Genomic DNA, 18,971 nt, shown 5'->3' on the forward strand with positions numbered 1-18,971 from the left:
GCATAGTGCTTGGCACAGTGTCAAGAGGTCAATACATGTTTGAGAAACAAATAATATGAGATATGCCACCTAGACTTATGGCTTCCTTTGGGGCTGGCAGGTCTCATCATCACTTTTTTGTGCTTCTCGTTTGGCCAGAATAATCAAGGACCAAGGAAATGCTCTCTACATCTAAGCGTGGGGCTTTGCTGGACCAACAGTAAATAAAACAAGTGGGATCAAGTCTCAACTGGCTCATTTTTATGCTTCAACTTTCTGAGTAATTGAGCCCTACTTTTTTCCCTGATCAAAACAAGCCATAAAGAAAAACTGTCATGTAGCTTAGAGACAGTGACAGTGTTCAGTAAACACCACTGGATTCAGGGTCCAAAGACCTATATTTCCGCGTCGACTGTGTCATTGCTCAGCTGGGTGAGCTGGGGGACGGCCTAGCCTTTATGAGCCTGGCTTCTCATCTCCCAAGTGGGGATAGGCCGATATTCCTCTTTCTTTTTTATCTCACAGGTGTGTTGAGGAGAGCACTATAGGCATTACACAAATGTAAGGAACAAATGTTATTTTTAATATTGTTGCTTCAGCAATCATTAGATAAAACAGAACTAATTTTTTAAAACCTTTTCATTTTGCCAAGTAGTAAACATATACAAAAGTAGAAAGACTAGTTAAATGAGCTGTGTATGCTATGATTTCATCACCAACTTTAATAATTATCAGGGCCATCCTGTGTCATTTCTGCCCTCGTCTACTTCTCTCCCCTACCACAGATTGTTTTTTTTGTATGTGGATAATAATTTTCTTTCAGTTTTATTGTGATATATTTGACATACAGCACTGTATAAATTTAAGATGTACAATGTAATAACTTATGAATGTTGTGAAATGATTACCACAGTAAGTTTAGTTAACATCCATCATCTCATATAGATACACAAAGGAAAAAGAAAAAAAATTTTCCTTGTGATGAGAACTTTTAGGAGCTACTTTCTTAGCAATCTCAAATATACCATACAGTAGTGTTAATAGTCATCATGTTATACATTACATTTCCAGTACTAATTTATAACAAGAAGTTTGTAACTTTTGATCACTTTCATCCAATTATTATTGAAGATCACTTTTGAAGCAAATACCAGATATCGAATGATTTCATTTGTAAGTATTTTAGTATGTATCTCTAAACGATAAGAACTATTTTAGATATTATCATACCTTAAAAATTTATTTAATAACAACAAATATTCAATCAGTGTTCAGATTTCCTTGATTGTCTTAATTTTCTTTGCAGTTTATTTGAATCAGGATCTAAATAAGACCTGTGCATTACAACTGGTCTTTTAAGTCCCTTAATCTACTGTATAGGTCTTTCTCCATACATGAGAAAAAAATATTCTTTCATAATCTGCTTTTCAGAGACATGACTAAAGTCTAGCGACATAGAAACCTTTTCACTGGGAATTAAATTGGGATGAAATGAGTACCTAGATAATACGAAGTCAAACCATCGTTTATCATGTGTCAGGAACTAGGCTAGGCATATTAATAATAACAATAGCTATGACTTATTGTTGCTTACTTTATACCAGCCACTATGATCAATACTTTTCATAAGTTATCTTCGATTCTTTTTACATTTTGAGGTAAGTCTTGTTATTCCCATTTAATTAAGGCTCCATGAGTTAAGTTACTTATCTGAACTTATAGCCATCCAACAAGTGGCAGAATCAGGATATCAACTTAGATTTTTCTGACTCCAGATGTGCATTCTTTCCAAACTGTTATAGCAAGTGTTTTTCTCCTCAGTTGTCAGTCACCTTAACAAGACTTTTCTTTCTTTTGGCAGCTGGCGATTTACATTTTACTTAATGATTACCATTGCTGGAATTGCATTTCTTTATGATGTAAGTTGTCTTTCTGATATCTTTGATTGGAATTTGTCTTTAATTTTTAAAATTCCTGCCTGTGAATTCCTTGGGATATAATACTTTCAATAAGGTAACTAGGTTTTAAACCTCTACTCACTCTAATGCCTAGAGAAATAGCAACTCCTTAGTCTGTCTTTCAAAGCTTGTGAAGCTTTGCATTTGTAATGTTAGTTTTTAAACCTAATATCTCCCTATTTCCACTCATGTAACCCACACACCAACTAAACTGGACCACTGACAATCCACTGAATATAACTGGTACATCCCCACTTTAGGATCTTAGCACATATTATCCCCTTTGCCAGAAATGTCTTGCCCTTCCCCCTCTATCTCTACCCATCAAATTCCATCTAGTCCCATATCAAAGGCCACTTGTTTATGAAGACTTTCATTTCTTGCCCATTAGAAATCAAATCTCTCCTTACCATATTCTCTTTGCATTGTCTGTTTAAATAATTATTAAATAATCACCTCATTAAGTGATATATAAACTTAATAGTAAATTGTTAAACAGAAAAAAAATATAGCTAGCTTTTAGAGATGTCTCTAAAGATTCTCTCAAGATTTCTCTTAAGATATTTAATTGCTACGGATATTTCAAGATATTTTTATTGCTACAGAAGCAGTAATCTAATTGGTTCAGAAATAATTTCATTAGAAGAGGCACTTGTTTGAAATAAGTAATTTCCTTTGTGACACAGGACTATTATTGGTTCCAGATTCACTAGAAGTCGTGCATGTCACAGGGGTGTTGTATAGGAACAAGTAGAAACACCTGTGGAGGGAGAGAGGTGCAGCTGGAGCAGCAGGAATGTGATAAAAGTGCATCTTACTGTGCATGTTTCCTCCCTATCAGTGACATAAGGAAGGGCTTATGTCTCTGCTGAAATCAGCCTTTGACAAAGTTTCTCTTGGTTCCTTGTTTTTCCAGAAACCTTGGGTATATGACCTTTGGGAGGTTTGGAATGGCTATCCTAGACAGGTAAGTCACACTGATGTAGTCCCTTCCCTCCTCAGCAGCTTGTCCCCTGATTTAGGTCTGAGTCCCTTCCTGCTCTCCGTCCACTTCAGTGAAGTCCTGGAGCTTACTTATCCTTGTTCCTTATTTACCCTTCACTTGTCTCATTCCTTTTCTTTGTTCGTGGTTAATGTAATTATGTATTTGAGTTTAAATTTACCATCTTAGTATTTATTTTCTACTTGCACCACCTGATACATTTCATTTATTGTACTCTTTTCTTACTTTTTTATGGGACAGTGAAGTTTTAAAAAAATTATTACTCTGTTTCTTCCCTTATATTAGCTTTTCAGTTATGCATGTTTTTATTCTTTTAGTAATTATCCTAGAGATTACCATATGCATCCTTCAATTATCAGAGTCTAATGTAAATCAGTGCTCTTACCTCTTTCCAGTCACTGAAAGATCATCAGACTACTCCTATCCCCTCCTTCAAATATTTAAAACCCTACAAGTCACTACAATAATTGATTTGTAAATCAGTCAAATTGCCCTTTCCTTGCTGTTCCTTGGCATCTTGCATTTCCATGCTTCCATCTGGGATTATTATCCTTCTGGCTATAGAAGCCCCTTTGGTTTGCTTGTCTGGAAATGTTATCATTTTACCCTATTTTTTTAAAGGATATTTTTGCTGGGCATAGAATTCTAGGTTAGTAGTTATTATCCTTAAGCACTTTAAAGAAGTCATTCCATTGTCTTCTGGATCCCCTCAGTTTCTTTAAGAATTCAGTTGTCCGTTTTATTTTTGCTTCTTCAAATGGTGTCCTTTTTCTCTGATTTTAATATTTTGTATTTGTCTTTTAGCAATTTTAATATGATATGTATAAATGTGGTCTTCTGTGAATTTATCCTGCTTATTGTCCATAGTACTTCTTTAATCTGTGGTTTGATGTCTTAAGTCTATTTTGGAAAATTCTTAGCCATTGCTTCTGTTCTTTTCGCTCTCTCCTCTCTTTCTGGAATTCCAATTACAAGTGTGCTAATACGTTAGACTTTTATGCTAGGTCCCGAAGCTCTCTTATGCTTTCCCTAATATTTTCCATCCTCTTGCCTTACTGCTTCAGTCTATAGGGACACAGTTCTCCACAGACCTCTTGCATTTCTGCATGTCATATGAAGTGATACATGGACTGACTTTTATTCTGTACTGTCTTTTCAAGGATGTTTGTATGGCAAGCAACCTTGGAAGATAGAGATAATGTCTCCTCTGGAACAATTGGTATGCATGTCACTGTCCATTATAAAGATTTAGGTTCCCTAGCTCAGTGTTCCTCTCTGGTAGCAAAACCCACTGCATGTGCAGATGTCACCTGACCCTCTTTGTTTAGCTATGGGAATTGGGATGGGAGAACTGGCCCAAATACTGATATTCTGGCAACTGTATTAGTGTGAATAATAAGCTATCCTTTATCTCTGACCCAGGAGTCTCATATCTTCTATCAGCATTCATGAAACTATGGCAAGCTAACTTGCAAGTAGGGTAAAATCTCAGACCCTTCACAGTTCTGGATATTTTCTGCTTTCATGTCCTCCAGTTCACTAGTGCTTTTTTCAGCAGTGTCTAATCTGCTCTTAAACACATCTTTTGAGTTCTCAATTTTAGTTATGGTATTTTTCATTTCTCAAATTTTCACTTAATTATTTTTTTATGGATTCCAGTTCTCTACTGAAAATTCCCACTAATTTTTAAAAATAACTTTAAATACCTGGTTAGTTTTTAAAGTTATTTTAAAGTCAGAGTCTGATAAATCCAATATCTTGCTCACCTGTGGGTCTATTTTCTTTCTTATTCCTGTCTCCTTATGCTTGATAACATTTGATTGAATGATAGACATTGCATATGAAAAATAATGCTTAGAAATGGTATTATCTACCTCCTGAGAGGACTTACTTTCACTTCTGTTAAGCAGAGTAGAGACAGATCACCTTAAATTTTATCTATGATTGAACTGGTTTAATATAGACTCCAGTCTTTGTGAGGGCAGATGTATTTACAACTTATCCATATTCCTAGGGTATTCCCTTACAGTGGTTTTAAATAAAAGATTATAGTATTTACCAGGACTCCTTTTCCCTGGCTGGCCCTAAATACCAGTTTGCTTCCTAGCACTATGAGATTGCCAAAAGTCCTATTTAACTACTGATTCTTAGTCTCTGGGCTCTATACTGCTTATAAATTAGCAAATGCAGACTTTATGCTATACATAGGTGTGGTTTTCTTTGAAACTATCCTGCTTAGGGTCTTTAGTACTTCTTGAATTAAGGATGCACTTGAAATAAAGGATTCCATTTAATGCATTTTTCTTCTCTTTGAAATCTTGGCTACACAGGTTCTAGATGCCTTGGTTGTTCTCCAGTGCCTTCAAACAGATATTTTTTTTCTTTATCCATATTTTTAAGTAGTTCTCACTAGGAGAGTTAGTCTCATACAGGCTTGTTTGTCATAGAAGAAAGAAGAAACTCTTATTCTTTCTTGGCCTTATCAAGGATGATGAGTTGACCAGAAAATTATTCCATTTAATGTGTTAGCTTTACTCTTCACTTCTCAGGTGTGTCAGTTATATGCTGGTGTATAATCACCATAACTTAGTGCCTTAAAACAACAACCATTTATTTGCTTATGATATGGATTAGCAATTTTGGCTAGGCTCAGCCAAGCAGTTCTGCTCCATGTGGTATTAGCTGAGTTCATTCATGCATTTTCAGTTAGTTGACAGGCTGGCTAGGGCATATCACATGTCCCTGGTGCCCTCATTTGTATTTTTGTCAGTGGACACCTTGATGCTCTACTTTGTGACCTCCAGCAGGATAGCTCAGGTTTCTTACATGGTGCTTATGAGGTCTCTGATTGCATCATAGTTGCTATGTCCCCTTGACCAAAGGCCAAGATTCAAAGGCCTCCTGGTGATGTTAGAGGAGACTGTATCAGGGCATGAATATGAGAAGGTGAGATTCATTGAGGGCATTAATGTTACAACCCATCACACCAAGTAATATAATGTCTCAGCTTAGCTAAAATAAGCATACCGCCCCTCCTATTTTAAAGAAAATTCTAGCCATGGAAATTTCATTGTTTTTTTCAGAAGACATTTTTAGAGTACTTAAATATTTGTATATATTTTATTACTGTCCCATTTGAGAATGGGCCAATTTGGATCACCATCTTGTCACTACAGAAGAGGTTAGGACATCAGATTTGAGTAGTATTCAAGAAATATAAAACAAGGTATTTTGTGGGACAAGCAGAACAGCTTTTCCATTGTTCTTAAGTAAAAATTTTAAAATTATTTTTCTAATTTAACTCTCACTCAACTAAAAGAATGCTTTTACACCTGTTGTAGTTTTATTAAATTTTAAACAAAACATTTAACTTGACTTTGGAATTCTTGTCTCCCTTTTTAGAAACAAAATGCCTCAAAATGTTGTCTCTGATTTCTTCTCAGAAGTTGAAATGTAAAACATTATTATTTGGGAGAATTCTGTGGAATATAAATAGGTATAAACAGTAGTTTTAATCCTTAAAATGAGTTGTTTATATGGTGACATTAAAGTAGTGAATACTCTTGTTTTCTCAGCCCTTGCTGCCATCTCAGTACTGGTACTACATTTTGGAGATGAGTTTTTATTGGTCTCTCTTATTTAGCCTTGGCTCTGATATCAAGAGGAAGGTAAGTGTCTTATTTACAAAACTACTTTATCCATTTTTTTCAAAAGTTTTTATCCCCCTGCCCCAAATCCTAATCTTTAAATCATATTTTTATATATGTTCAGTTCCAGTTCATAACTTTTTTGCTTTTATAACACAAAGAATAGTGCAAATATGCTCATACTTTGGTGCCTTGGTAAGTATTTGTAGTGAAACATTATAGAAACGTTAACTTTGAAGCTCTACACTTGTTCAATAAGAAAAGAACTCCCCTTTATGATGTCTGTTTCTTTCTTTTAGTTTGGGAATTTAGTATTCTTCAGTGCAAAGAAGAAAAGTGCTGGTAGTTTTAATTCTACAGCCACGTCCTTTAGTTGATTACAGACTACTTTATATAATTCTTTTGATGTATTCAGTGACTTTGAAAACATTTTTTCCTTAATTCATCCAAGATCCTTGTTAGAAAACATTGCTTCAAGTACTATTAGCTTTGCTTTATTTGCAGGGAAAGTGAGTCACAGGCATGCTAAATGCATCCTCTGAGGTCACAAAGTGTGGTATTTTAGGAACTGTTTGGTTGTTACTGATTCCTATTTGGTGGTACAGAAAATTATATTATACTCTCAATGCAGTCACGGATTTCCTCATATATGTTAGCAGTACAGATCAAATGACAAATACTCTTGGCATGTACTTTATATGCTACGCTCTATATAAAAGATTGGTTTGTAGCAAAATTTGAAAATTAAGTTGAATTCAGTATTAAGGAAATAAAACCAAGTTGGCTTGACTAAATGATGTTTGAGTGAGCGTTGGTGTACAATCTATCACTAAGGGGCCCAGTCAGCTGCTCAACTGGAGATCTGAAAAGAAACTTACAGAATAAACCATAAGAACATACTGTGAAAAAATCTGATTGAAATGATTTCCTTTTTCAGAAAACTTAATAATAGCTATAGTTTAACTGTTATTAACTTAATTTAGGCTAAGAACATATCAAAATTTAATTGATTGGGTCATCTTCTCAAGGGATAGAATTGAAAATAATCATTATTTGGAAGGTCTTCGTAGATATACTCAGGTAGGTTGATCCTGTAATGATCCTATCTTTTTCCCACTTTTGATCCTTTTATTTTTTTCAGTAGTTGCTTTCTCTTTATTATTTACAGATGCATTGGACACCTTTTCAAAAATTAAATGTAGATATATGTCATATATTTGTAAATACACATCTTCAGAGACATAAAATTATTAGGAGTCGGGTAAAGCACAGGCTCTGGAGTCAAATTGCCGAAGTTTGGATCCCTGACTTCACTCATTAACATCTTGAGCTAGTTGGTTACATTTGCTAAACTAGATCTGTCTCTTCATATATAGAGTAGAGCTAAAAATAGTTCTTATCTCCTCCAGTTGTTGTGAGGATTAAACAAGTTAATTCATACAAAGCACTTTCTGGTGTATAGTAAGTACTCAATAAATTAGGCTGTTATTATTATCATGTTTATTCTTTTACTTTGGCTACAAGGAAACTGAAGTCTTTACGTTTTTTTAAACGTTTTAATCAGGATATTCACAGACCATACAATTAATCTATTTAAAGTGCATAATGCAATGGTTTTGAGTATATTTGTAGAATTCTGCAGTCATCACCACAGTCAATTCTATTTCCATCACCTCAAATAGAAATCCTGTACCCTTTAGCAGTCACTCCCCATTTCTTCTAACCTCCACAGCCCCAGGCAACCACTATCTACTTTCTGCCTCTATGCATTTGCCTCTTTTGGATATTTCATATAAATGGAATCATACAATATATGTTTTTTTGTATCTGGCTCCTTTCACTTAGCATAATGATTCATTCCTTTTTATTAATGAATAATATTCCATTATATGGATATACTACATTTTGTTTATGCATTTATCAATTGATGGATATTTGAGTTGTTTCTACCTTTTTGGCTACTATGAATAATGCTACTATGAACACTGATGCGCAAATTTTTGCACGAACATATATTTTTATTTCTCTCATGTATATACCTAGGGGTGGAATTGCTAGACTACATAGTAGTCCTATGTATAACCTTTGGGGGAATTGTTAGACTCTAACAAAGCAGCCATGCCATTTTACATTCCTACCAGCAATGTATAAGGGTTCCAGCTTCTCCACATCCTAGCCAACTCTTGTTATTGTTTGTCTTTTTTATTATAGCTATCCTGGTGGGTGTGAAGTATTTTGCTACTGTAGTTATTCCACTTTCATTTGTTCCTTATTTCATATGCAGTAATTCTTATTTTAATAGTTGTGTAGTTTTATTATATTTGTCTTGGAATTAGGCAGGGAATTAACAATAAATGTAAATGTACACAGGAATATGCTTGGGTGTGTATGTATGTCTTTGTGTGTGTGTGTGTGTGTGTGTGTGTGTGTGTGTGTGTGTGTGTGTGTGTGTGTGTGTATCCAGTGTAGAACAGTGGGAAGAACAGCAGATATTAGGACTTAGATGACGACTATTCAATGCTATCTCAAAGTTAAACGACTTAATCAATGAGGTAACACTTGTTATATCTCCCTCACAAGGATTGTGCTTAAGAATAAACGTGAAAGCATTTTACAAAGTTCAAAATATGCAGATGTCAGTTGTTAGTTTTAAAATTATTATTATCTCTTCCAGTGATTGAGAAATAACTGCATTTGCTTAATGGCTTCCATTTCCCCTCATTATATAGGATTTTCTAGCACATGTCATCCACCACCTGGCTGCTGTTAGTTTGATGAGCTTCTCTTGGTGTGCTAATTATATTCGCAGTGGGACCCTCGTGATGATTTTACACGATGCGGCCGACATTTGGCTGGAGGTAAACGTTTGCCATTAAAAAACTAATAACAATACCATGTCCTGGGTTTAATGTGACTCCTCACAGGAAGAATTGTCTGTGAGTGATTTAGCAGAGCTCTCTGTCCTGAAAACACCCAAAGTCTGCAGATGTCTCTAGGTCCCCAGATCTTTCAAGCTCAAAGAAAGGAAAGCTTTCAGTTTTTAGTTTCTAACCTTTTTTCTCCATGGTACTCGAGAGAGAGGTTAATTTGTGGGATTCCACTTATGAAAGTTGCATGCAGATATTAGCTTAGGAAGTAAGCTGAGGTATCTGAAGAAGGAATGAACTCTAAGCTTTTAAATGGAAAACTTGGACTATGACATTGTAGATTTTTAAAGTTGGTCGGCACCGTATATTCACTTAAGCAAAGCTAAATACGCACTGAATGCTTGCACCTCCCTGCGTGGACCCTCCTCCAGCTTTAAGGAATGAGAGCCGATGTTTATTTAAATGATATTTATTTTCTAAGGAAGGAATGTTTCAGAGCAGGGGACATTAAAACAAGAATCTTCCTAATCCCAAACCACACAAAATATAAGGAACGATGCAAAATTAGGATTGTTTTCTCTACATGTTTCTGATGTGCTTTGGTTCCTGTTTACCCTGAGGCAGTGGGTCCTGCTGTACTTAGAGCCACATTGTTCATAATTTAAATATACTCATTTATAATGAAGCCGGGGAAAATGATGCTAACCCATTTGCATTCAGGATTGCCTCTTCAAGGGCTAATAATTGAATGTAAGTTGATATGGAAGAAATTAAATTTAATTTAGTAAGATCTTGTTCTTCTAGATCAGGGTTCAGCAAACTTTTTGGTAAAGAGCCAGGTAGTAAATCTAGCTTTGTGGGCCTCATAGGATCTCTTGTCACATATTTTTCTTTTTTGTTGTTTTTTCTTTTCTCTTATACCCCTTTAAAAATGTGAAAACCATTCTTACCCTTCTTAACTCAAGGGCTGACCAGCTTTAGCCCATAGGCTGAACTGTAATTTGCCAAACCCTGTTCTAGATATAACCAGAAGTCATTTGAAGCCATTTCAAAGCAACTGGCTGTTGTTAAAATATTAGCTGTGTACAGAATTGTATTTCTTGTACGTAATCGTAATTAGACATGTAAATACCATTCTAATGGTCAAGATTATCATATGTGCTTCAGGGCAACACGTGGCTTAGCAGAAGAAGGATTGTGCCAGTTTTTCCGTGTGTTGCTCTCTGAATGTAGCCATCTCTGCTATAATTACCTCCTTCTCCGATCCTATCTCAGAAACCCTGCCTGAAAATTAAGACCAAATTGGCCATGAGTTAAAAATTTTATGCTACTCTATTCTTCTAACCCTCTAGTTCAATTGCCTTTGGTGTGTGTCCACCGTAAAAACAGTTTCATTGTGTTACTAAAAGGGAGCGTTAGGTGTTGGGACTGGGAATAAGCGCCGTGTTATTCCTGTCTACCCTGCCATTGACATGACATAGCTCCCTAGGTGACCTGGACAAATCACTTAATGCTTTGTTTCTATCCTCAGCTGTAGCATGAGAAGTCATATCTGCCTCTTAGGGTATATTGTGCAGTTTAGCTCACTATCATTTGAAAATGTTCTGAGGTCCTTAGGTAAAAAACAGAAGAAAAATGAAATGTCAAACTCAGGTCCCTACATGGGTAAACTATGAGAACAGCTTCATGTCGTTAATGATCATCAATAATTCTTGATTCACAAGTCAGGATCTAACTTGAGGTTCAGTGAGCGAGGCCAGTACCCTCCATCAGCTGGTGGTAGAAACAACATTGAATAGTGGTGTGGGGCTGATTTTTTATATTCTCCAGGAGTACCTATTCCATAGCTTCCTCAAGTAGTTTGTTTTAGTGTTTGTCCTCTCAGTCAAGTTCTAATTGAACCCAGACATGGTACAACTTTTAGCCCTGTTTAGACCTTCCTAAAGGTGGAGACTATTAATCTTTCATGTTCCTTAAGACAGTTGTTGGGTCATTTCTTTGTTCTTTCTTTGCAAGGAAGAACAGCCTCAGCATCTACAATTTTTACTCATAAGCAACCTTGTGCCTTCTTCATGCATCTTCATGATCCTCTCTAGTTTTCTGCATGTTAAGTTTAGATCCAGGACCCAACACTTTAACAGTATCTTGACTGATACTTAGCAAAGGAGAGGGGTTACTCTCTGATATCCATCTTTGCACAGCCCAGAATAGGCCACGTGTGCATTTGCCCAAAGGAGTGCTACTTTGCCATTACAAGTGGGGGCAAAGTAGCATTCTTCATGCCTATGCACATCTCTAGCTTCCCACCCTGGCCTACCTTCTGACCCTTCAAACAGCTCCCCACTCCATTCCAAGCCCTCTAAACTTCTGGCCTTTCTCCCCATATGCAAGTCCTGCCCAGCTGGCATGCCAGACTTCTGTCTCAGCAATGGAGGCTGTTCCCTTTTGGGCCCCTGCCAATCCCATAGTCTGATCACATTCTTACCCCATGGTAGGTATGGAAAATGCAATGTAAACCATTCCTGAAATATAATAAGCTGCTTCTCTTGTTCTAGATGGGCCTTGAGGTTCCTGGGTGATTTCAGTTCTGAAACTGGTAGGGCTAAGCCACACCACCCACCTGCCCACCTTCCAGCCCCAACTTCAGACTCTTTCCCATTCAGCCTTGGGCCCCGCTGGATAATACAAGAGAAAATCCTCGTTATATTAGTACCACATTAAACAACATTTTCTGTAATTCTTTTTACTCAACACAGATAATATGAGCACTACAGGCTAGCATAAAGTAAGTAGAGAAAATCAAGTGCTTGAAACTTTACTTCAACCAGGGCATGGCCCCAAGGGCTGCCTCCTAACTCCACTTCTTCTGTCATCTGCCCTAAAGTAGCTGCCTTGATTGCAACATGCCCAGCCCAGCCCAGGACTTCACTCATATCCCAGCCTTTCTTCAATTCAGCTCTCCTCCCAGTTAAATGGAGGAATTCAATAAATGCCCAGATAAAATACATGCTAAAATTAATTATGCTAATTTGTAGTGCTTGTGAAATACAGGAGTAATATTACAGTCATTCTAACTAATTTTTTAAACATTATATTATGCAAAGTTTCAAACATATGACAAGGTAAAGAGTATAATGGGCCCAATGGACCCATCATCCAGCTTTAACAGTTATCAATATAGCCAATCTTGTTTCAGCTATTTCTCATCCATAACCCAACTCCCACCAAGATTTTGAAGCAAATCCCAGGTATAATTTAATTTATAAATATTTAATTTAAAAATTTTACATGAATATCACCCTATCTGAATGCAATTTCTTTCTATTTTCTCAGTCTGCTAAGATGTTTTCTTATGCCGGATGGAAGCAAACCTGTAACATCCTGTTTTTCATCTTCTCCATCGTATTTTTCATCAGCCGCCTCATTATTTTTCCCTTCTGGTGAGTAGACAAGGTGCTGTGTGTGCCTTTGGTCACTGTGCTGAGGTAGCCTTGCATGTTGTTCAGGTTGGAGCATTGCCCTTTCTTTCTTTCTTACACTGATCTCCAGCTATTTGTGCCAAGTTCAGCTGGAAAGAAGAATGTGAAGGAGATATTTTTATAGATAATTAAAACCACACCTTCCAATGTGAAAAGGCTTGTTACAAAGGGAGATTAAAGATGTGTAACCAATAGGAAGCAGCAGCTCTTACTCTGTGTCTGATTTCATGAATCTGGATCTTTCTTTGTGATTAACAGCTTTTCCAGTTATTCAGTGAAATGTCATTGGCCAATTATCAGCTCTTTAAAAGAGAGGCAAATTCTGTGTTAAAATTACAATAGTTATAACCACCATTAATTGAATGCCAGACACTGGATTAGGCCCTTTATACATCTTGGCACTAGCTACACAACAAATCATAAAGATAGGTATCATCACTTCCAGTTTGCAGATGAGGAAACTGATGCTGATTTCATTTTCCATGATCACTGGTCCTAACAGTGATTTGGACCACTGGCTCTTGGTCGGTCTGTTGATTTTGTTTAGCCAAGAGCTGGCAACATAGAACCTATGTTGTGTCTCTCCTGACAATCATTCCTTTGGCAAGCATAATTTTCCATGTGTTGATTGACAGAAACCAGAGGAAAAATGTGAGGAAGACATTGATGGTTTGGAAAGAACAGCTTAAAACTAACTGTAGTTTGGGGATAGTCTAGAGTTTCAGATATTCTCAACAGAAAAGCTAGTGCTATTGGAGGTACTAGGTTCCAGCAGAATGAAATGGGGACCCAGGTTTCAGGCCTGATCCCTTGTGGGTGGAGAGCACCCTTAACTAGCAGCATGCAGGGAAGACTGGTAAGAGAGTGTGGGTGCTGCCTGCCCTGTGGAAGCCAGGTGTGTTCTTTAACCCAGGACTGGGTGTCTTGATTAGACATTTTTTTCTGGAGAGGAGCAGCATCATGCAGTGATGAATTTCACAGATGCAAGTCAGTCCTGGCTCCAGACTTACTACCTGTGTGATCTTGTACAGGTTAGATCATTTCTCTGTGCCTCAGTTTCTCATCTGTAAAATGTAAATAAGGGTTGTCATGAGCCTTAATTGAAGTAATACATATGAAATAGCTTAGAACAGCATCTGGAACATAGTAAGGATTCAGTAAATGCCAGCTGTTATTACTAAAATTATTAATGAGTCTCTGAGAATTTGAAGTTTAATCTAGAATCAAATCTGAGATACATGTTTAAGATATTCTTCTTGGTTGACGAATCATATTACCATCACTTTTGCTTTGGCTGATCAGGTGTGTTTATGAAATTAGAATATTGTACAATAGCAACTATTGATAGGGTAAGTATTGACTTGCAGATAGCAGTTGAGTTGTGGCTTTTCAGTGTGACTTTCATGGTGCTCTAAATCCAGCATTTGCCCATTGGTGACACTTATTTTGTTCAAAAAGTACCATGTGTTCCAGTTATCTATAGCTGTAAACAAACCTTTTGAAAAATTTAGTGGCTTAAGGCAGTAGTGAGCAAACTTTTTTTTTATAAAGGGCCATAGAATAACTGTTTTAGCCTTTGAGGGACATATATGGTCTCTGTTGCATGTTTTTCTTTGTTTGGTTCTGATTCTTTTACAACCCTTTAAAAATGTACCAAACCTAGCTTAGATCACTGGCTGTAGAAAAACGGGCTGTAGGCCAGACTTTACCAACACGCCATGTTTTGCAGGGCTCTTTCTTAAAACAACAATACATTATTATTACTATTTCTTATGGATCTGGGAGTTGACAGGCATCATCTACATGGTTTTCACTCATGTGATTACAGTCAGATGGTCGCTGGCCAGTCAAGGTTGGAGTTTTCTTGAAGGCTTCCTCACTCACAAGGTTCAGGTGACACCCGTGACATCAGCTGGTTGATGCTGATTGCTGGTTGGGACCACTGCTGGGCCTGTCAGCTGGAACACATGCCCATGCCCCTCCACTGGCCTGACCTTCTCTTAGCACAGCAGACGGATTTCAAGGGTGAGCAGTTCAAGAGAGAGCTTGGCAGATGCTGTCTCCTTTTATAACCCAACTTCAGAAGTCACAGCATGTCACTTCCAGCCTCATTTTCTTCATTGAATCCAAGTCACTAAGGCCAGCTCATATTTAAGGGAAGGAAATTTAGACTCCATTTCTTGATGGGAATAGTTTCAAATAATTTGTAGAGATTTTGTTGTGTTGCTGTGGTACGCGGGCCTCTCACTGTTGTGGCCTCTCCCGTTGCGGAGTACAGGCTCCAGATGCGCAGGCTCAGCGGCCATGGCTCACGGGCCCAGCCGCTCTGCGGCATGTGGGATCTTCCCGGACTGGGGCACGAACCCGTGTCCCCTGCATCGGCAGGCGGACTCTCAACCACTGTGCCACCAGGGAAGCCCTGTAGAGATATTTTTAAAGCACACACCATGGAAGTTCTCAGTCTGGAGAACTCTCTGAGAAGCTTCTAAGTATTGCTGCTGTGGTTGACTACTGATTCAGCATCAAAGGATCTTCACCTCGGACCTTCCCATGATGTCTCAAAATCAACAGGCCAGCTAACTCTGCCTCATAGACAGTCGAACATCGGGTTGGGGTTGAGTAGAGTGTTACTTCCCCACATACCCTCAACTTTAAAATCCTAGATTTAAGTGACTTCCCTGGTGGCACAGAGGTTAAGAATCCACCTGCCAGTGCAAGGGACACAGGGTTGACTCCTAGTCCGGGAAGATCCCACATACCATGGAGCAACTAAGCCCGTGTGCCCCAACTACTGAGCCTGCACTCTAGAGCCCACAAGCCACAACTACTGAGCCTGCGCGCCACGACAACTAAAGCCCACGTAGCTAGAGCCTGTGCTCCACAACAAGATAAGCCACCACAATGAGAAGCCCGCGCACCACAACGAAGAGTAACCCCCACTCACCGCAACTAGATAGCCCATGCACAGCAACGAAGACCCAATGCAGCCAAAAATAAATAAATGAATAAAAATTAAAAAGAAAAAGAAAGGAGAGGCTTCCCTGGTGGTGCAGTGGTTGAGAGTCTGCCTGCCGAAGCAGGGGACACGGGTTCGTGCCCCGGTCCGGGAAGATCCCACATGCCGCGGAGCGGCTGGGCCTGTGAGCCATGGCCACTGAGCCTGCGTGTCTGGAGCCTGTGCTCCACAATGGGAGAGGCCACAACAGTGAGAGGCCTGCGTACCGCAAAAAAAAAAAAAAAAGAAAAAAAGAAAGGAGAATGATCAAACCAGAAGAAATAAAGACATTATTAAAAAAAAATTCCTAGATTTAAGAACTCATTCTCTTGCCAGCATTTCTGGATTTCAAGGAGAATTAGTTACATGCATTTGGCATTTTCTTGATCTTGATACTTTGCTGAATTCACCAGCCTACTGCAGAGGGCAACCAATACCACTGTTTGCTGTCTTCAGGAGGTTGGGCTGTGAATAAACCAGTATTAACAGACTTGACTGAAAAAATTTTTTGTGGGTAAAAATTCTTCTGTACTGACATTGACTGATCTTCATTGTTTGGAAGCTTAAGGAGAACCTCACCAAGCTATTGGAAGTTTGGGAGATGGGTTTTTCATGGTTTTTGAAAGCATTAGTTGCAGTGTATTACTCTGACTTAAATAGCCATCCCATCAGCTTGAACATGTTACACAACCAAGTGGTGGTACCAAAGAGGAAAAGTCAGTTCCTTGTTGTTAGTCTGGCTCCCACCATCTGTCTAAAACTTGTAACTCTGCAGACTCACTTTTCAAGGATATTTTATTAGTCCAGATTTGTTGGGAATTTACCATGGACCAAACAAAGTGCAGACAGGCCCATTTCAAGATTCAGATATTTTAGAGGTTCTGTGGGAGGTGGTTCGCCATCTAGTTGCTCTGTTCTTCTCAACTGCTTTTGTTGTACATTTTGTGGTGAGGTGAAGGGTTGAGTGGGGAGAAAGGTGACTGGGGTGGTGCTATCTGAAAGTCGTCTGAAACCTTGAGAAAAAGAACAGGAGTTTTTTTTTTTGCTTGTTTGTTTGTTTTTGCGGTACGCGGGCCTCGCACTGTTGTGGCCTCTCCCGTTGCGGAGCACAGGCTCCAGACGCGCAGGCTCAGTGGCCATGGCTCACGGGCCTATCCGCTCCGTGGCATGTGGGATCTCCCCGGACCGGGGCACGAACCTGTGTCCCCTGCATCGGCAGGTGGACTCTCAACCACTGCGCCACCAGGGAAGCCCAGAACAGGAGTTTTACATCATGCGTGTCTTTCCCTTTCTTCTCCTTTCCTTTTATTCCCCCAGCCTCAAGCAGATTTGCTTTCCCCTCATGAGTTTCCTTTTGTGTCCATACAACTGTGTCCCCAATTCTCCTTTCTTCCTGCTCTTTTCAGGGATCTAATTTAGCCAGTTTTCAGTCAGTGTCAGCAAGAGTTAATTACCTTGATTTTCTAAACAGTGTTACTGTCAACATTAGGTAGACATTCCAGTTGGCACTGGCCAAACTGCTTTAATCTAATTGCCTGGTTACCCCCATTTATTTGCATTTTTCTTCAAAAACATTTAAATCTCAGGCTTACGTTATTCACATTGTATTCCCAACTATTGTATTAAAATAATGACTTCTATATTTGTGAATTATTGGACGTATCTATCTACTTGAATATTATACAAATACCACCCGAGATCATTCGGTTAGAAAGACCCTCCGAAGGTCAGATAAACGGTTCCCCTGACTCCTGACAATTTTCCTCCATAAATAAAAAGAGCAGATAATAATTTAGTCCAGGCTGATTGATCTGAAGGGAAGGAGCACTGTTTCAACTGAAGTTTCCGAGTGGCAGTGCTGGCTCATTGCTTTGTTTCTGGAACTCACCACTGCTAGATGTTGTGAGGAGCTCACGGATGAGTGAGACGCAGCTCCTAGCCTGCAGCAGTTCATGATGGCAGTAGAAGAAATCTTTGTATCCACCACCTTTTCCATGTATTTGAAGGCTATTAATACTGACCCATATTTTTTGGATATTCCAAAAAGAAAAAAATAAAACATTTCCTGCAAATCAAAACTACAATGAGGTATCACCTCACACTAGTCAGAATGGCCATCATTTAAAAGTCTACAAAAGTCTACAAATAATAATTGCTAGAGAGGGTGTGGAGAAAAAGGAACCCTCCTACACTGTCAGTGGGAATTTAAGTCAGTGAAGTCACTAAGGAGAACAATACGGAGGCTCCTTAAGAAACTAAAAAATAGAGTTACCGTGTGAACCCACTACAATCCCACTCTTGAGCATATATCTTGGAAAAGATGAAAACTCTACTTCAAAAAGATACATGCACCCCAGTGTTTATTGCAGCACTATTTACAATAGCCATGACATGGAAGCAACCTAATTGTCCATTGACAAATTAATGGATAAAGAAGATGTGGTACATATATACAATGGAATATTACTCAGCTGTGACAAAGAATGAAATAATGCCATTTGCAGCAATATGTATGGACCTAGAGATTATCATACTAAGTGAAGTACAATAAGACAGAGAAAGACAAATAATCATATGATATCACTTATATGTGGAATCTAACAAAATGATGCAAAGGAATTTATTTACAAAACAGAAATAGACTCACAAACATAGAAAACAAAGTATGGTTACTAAAGGGGAAACAGGGGGAGGTATAAATTAGGGCTTTGGGATTAATAGGTACACACTACTATATATAAAATAGATAAACGACAAGGACCTACAAAGGAATTATATTCAATATCTTATAATAACCTATAATGCAAAAGAATCTGAAAAAGAATAGATACATATATGTATAACTGAATCACTGCTGTACACTTGAAACTAACACAACATTGTAAATTAAATAGACTTCAATTTTAAAAATGGTTAAGAAAATAAAAAATAAAACATTTCCAACAGTGAATAATACTCAAATAAATAGCTTCCTTATCTCCAAGGGTACATATGCTAGTGGTAACTTTATTTTCCCCACCAGTGGTTCACAGGACTTTGGGCT

The 18,971-nt window shown here is 38.1% G+C and overlaps 1 protein-coding gene across 1 annotated transcript in view; it reads left to right on the forward strand.

Moving 5' to 3' along the window:
- Positions 1-18,971, forward strand: part of CERS3 (ceramide synthase 3) — a gene marked incomplete at both ends in the record, with an annotated part of 105,039 nt that overhangs the window by 28,472 nt on the left and 57,596 nt on the right. Inside the window, 5 exons of the mRNA XM_082842387.1 lie at positions 1,841-1,898; positions 2,854-2,904; positions 6,516-6,608; positions 9,317-9,445; positions 12,788-12,894. Of these exons, the coding sequence (XP_082698513.1) occupies positions 1,841-1,898; positions 2,854-2,904; positions 6,516-6,608; positions 9,317-9,445; positions 12,788-12,894 (438 nt within the window). The remainder of the gene's footprint in view (positions 1-1,840; positions 1,899-2,853; positions 2,905-6,515; positions 6,609-9,316; positions 9,446-12,787; positions 12,895-18,971) is intronic.

The sequence above is a fragment of the Leucopleurus acutus genome (genome assembly GCF_964270905.1).
Source record: "Leucopleurus acutus genome assembly, chromosome: 1".
Classification (NCBI taxonomy): domain Eukaryota; kingdom Metazoa; phylum Chordata; class Mammalia; order Artiodactyla; family Delphinidae; genus Leucopleurus; species Leucopleurus acutus.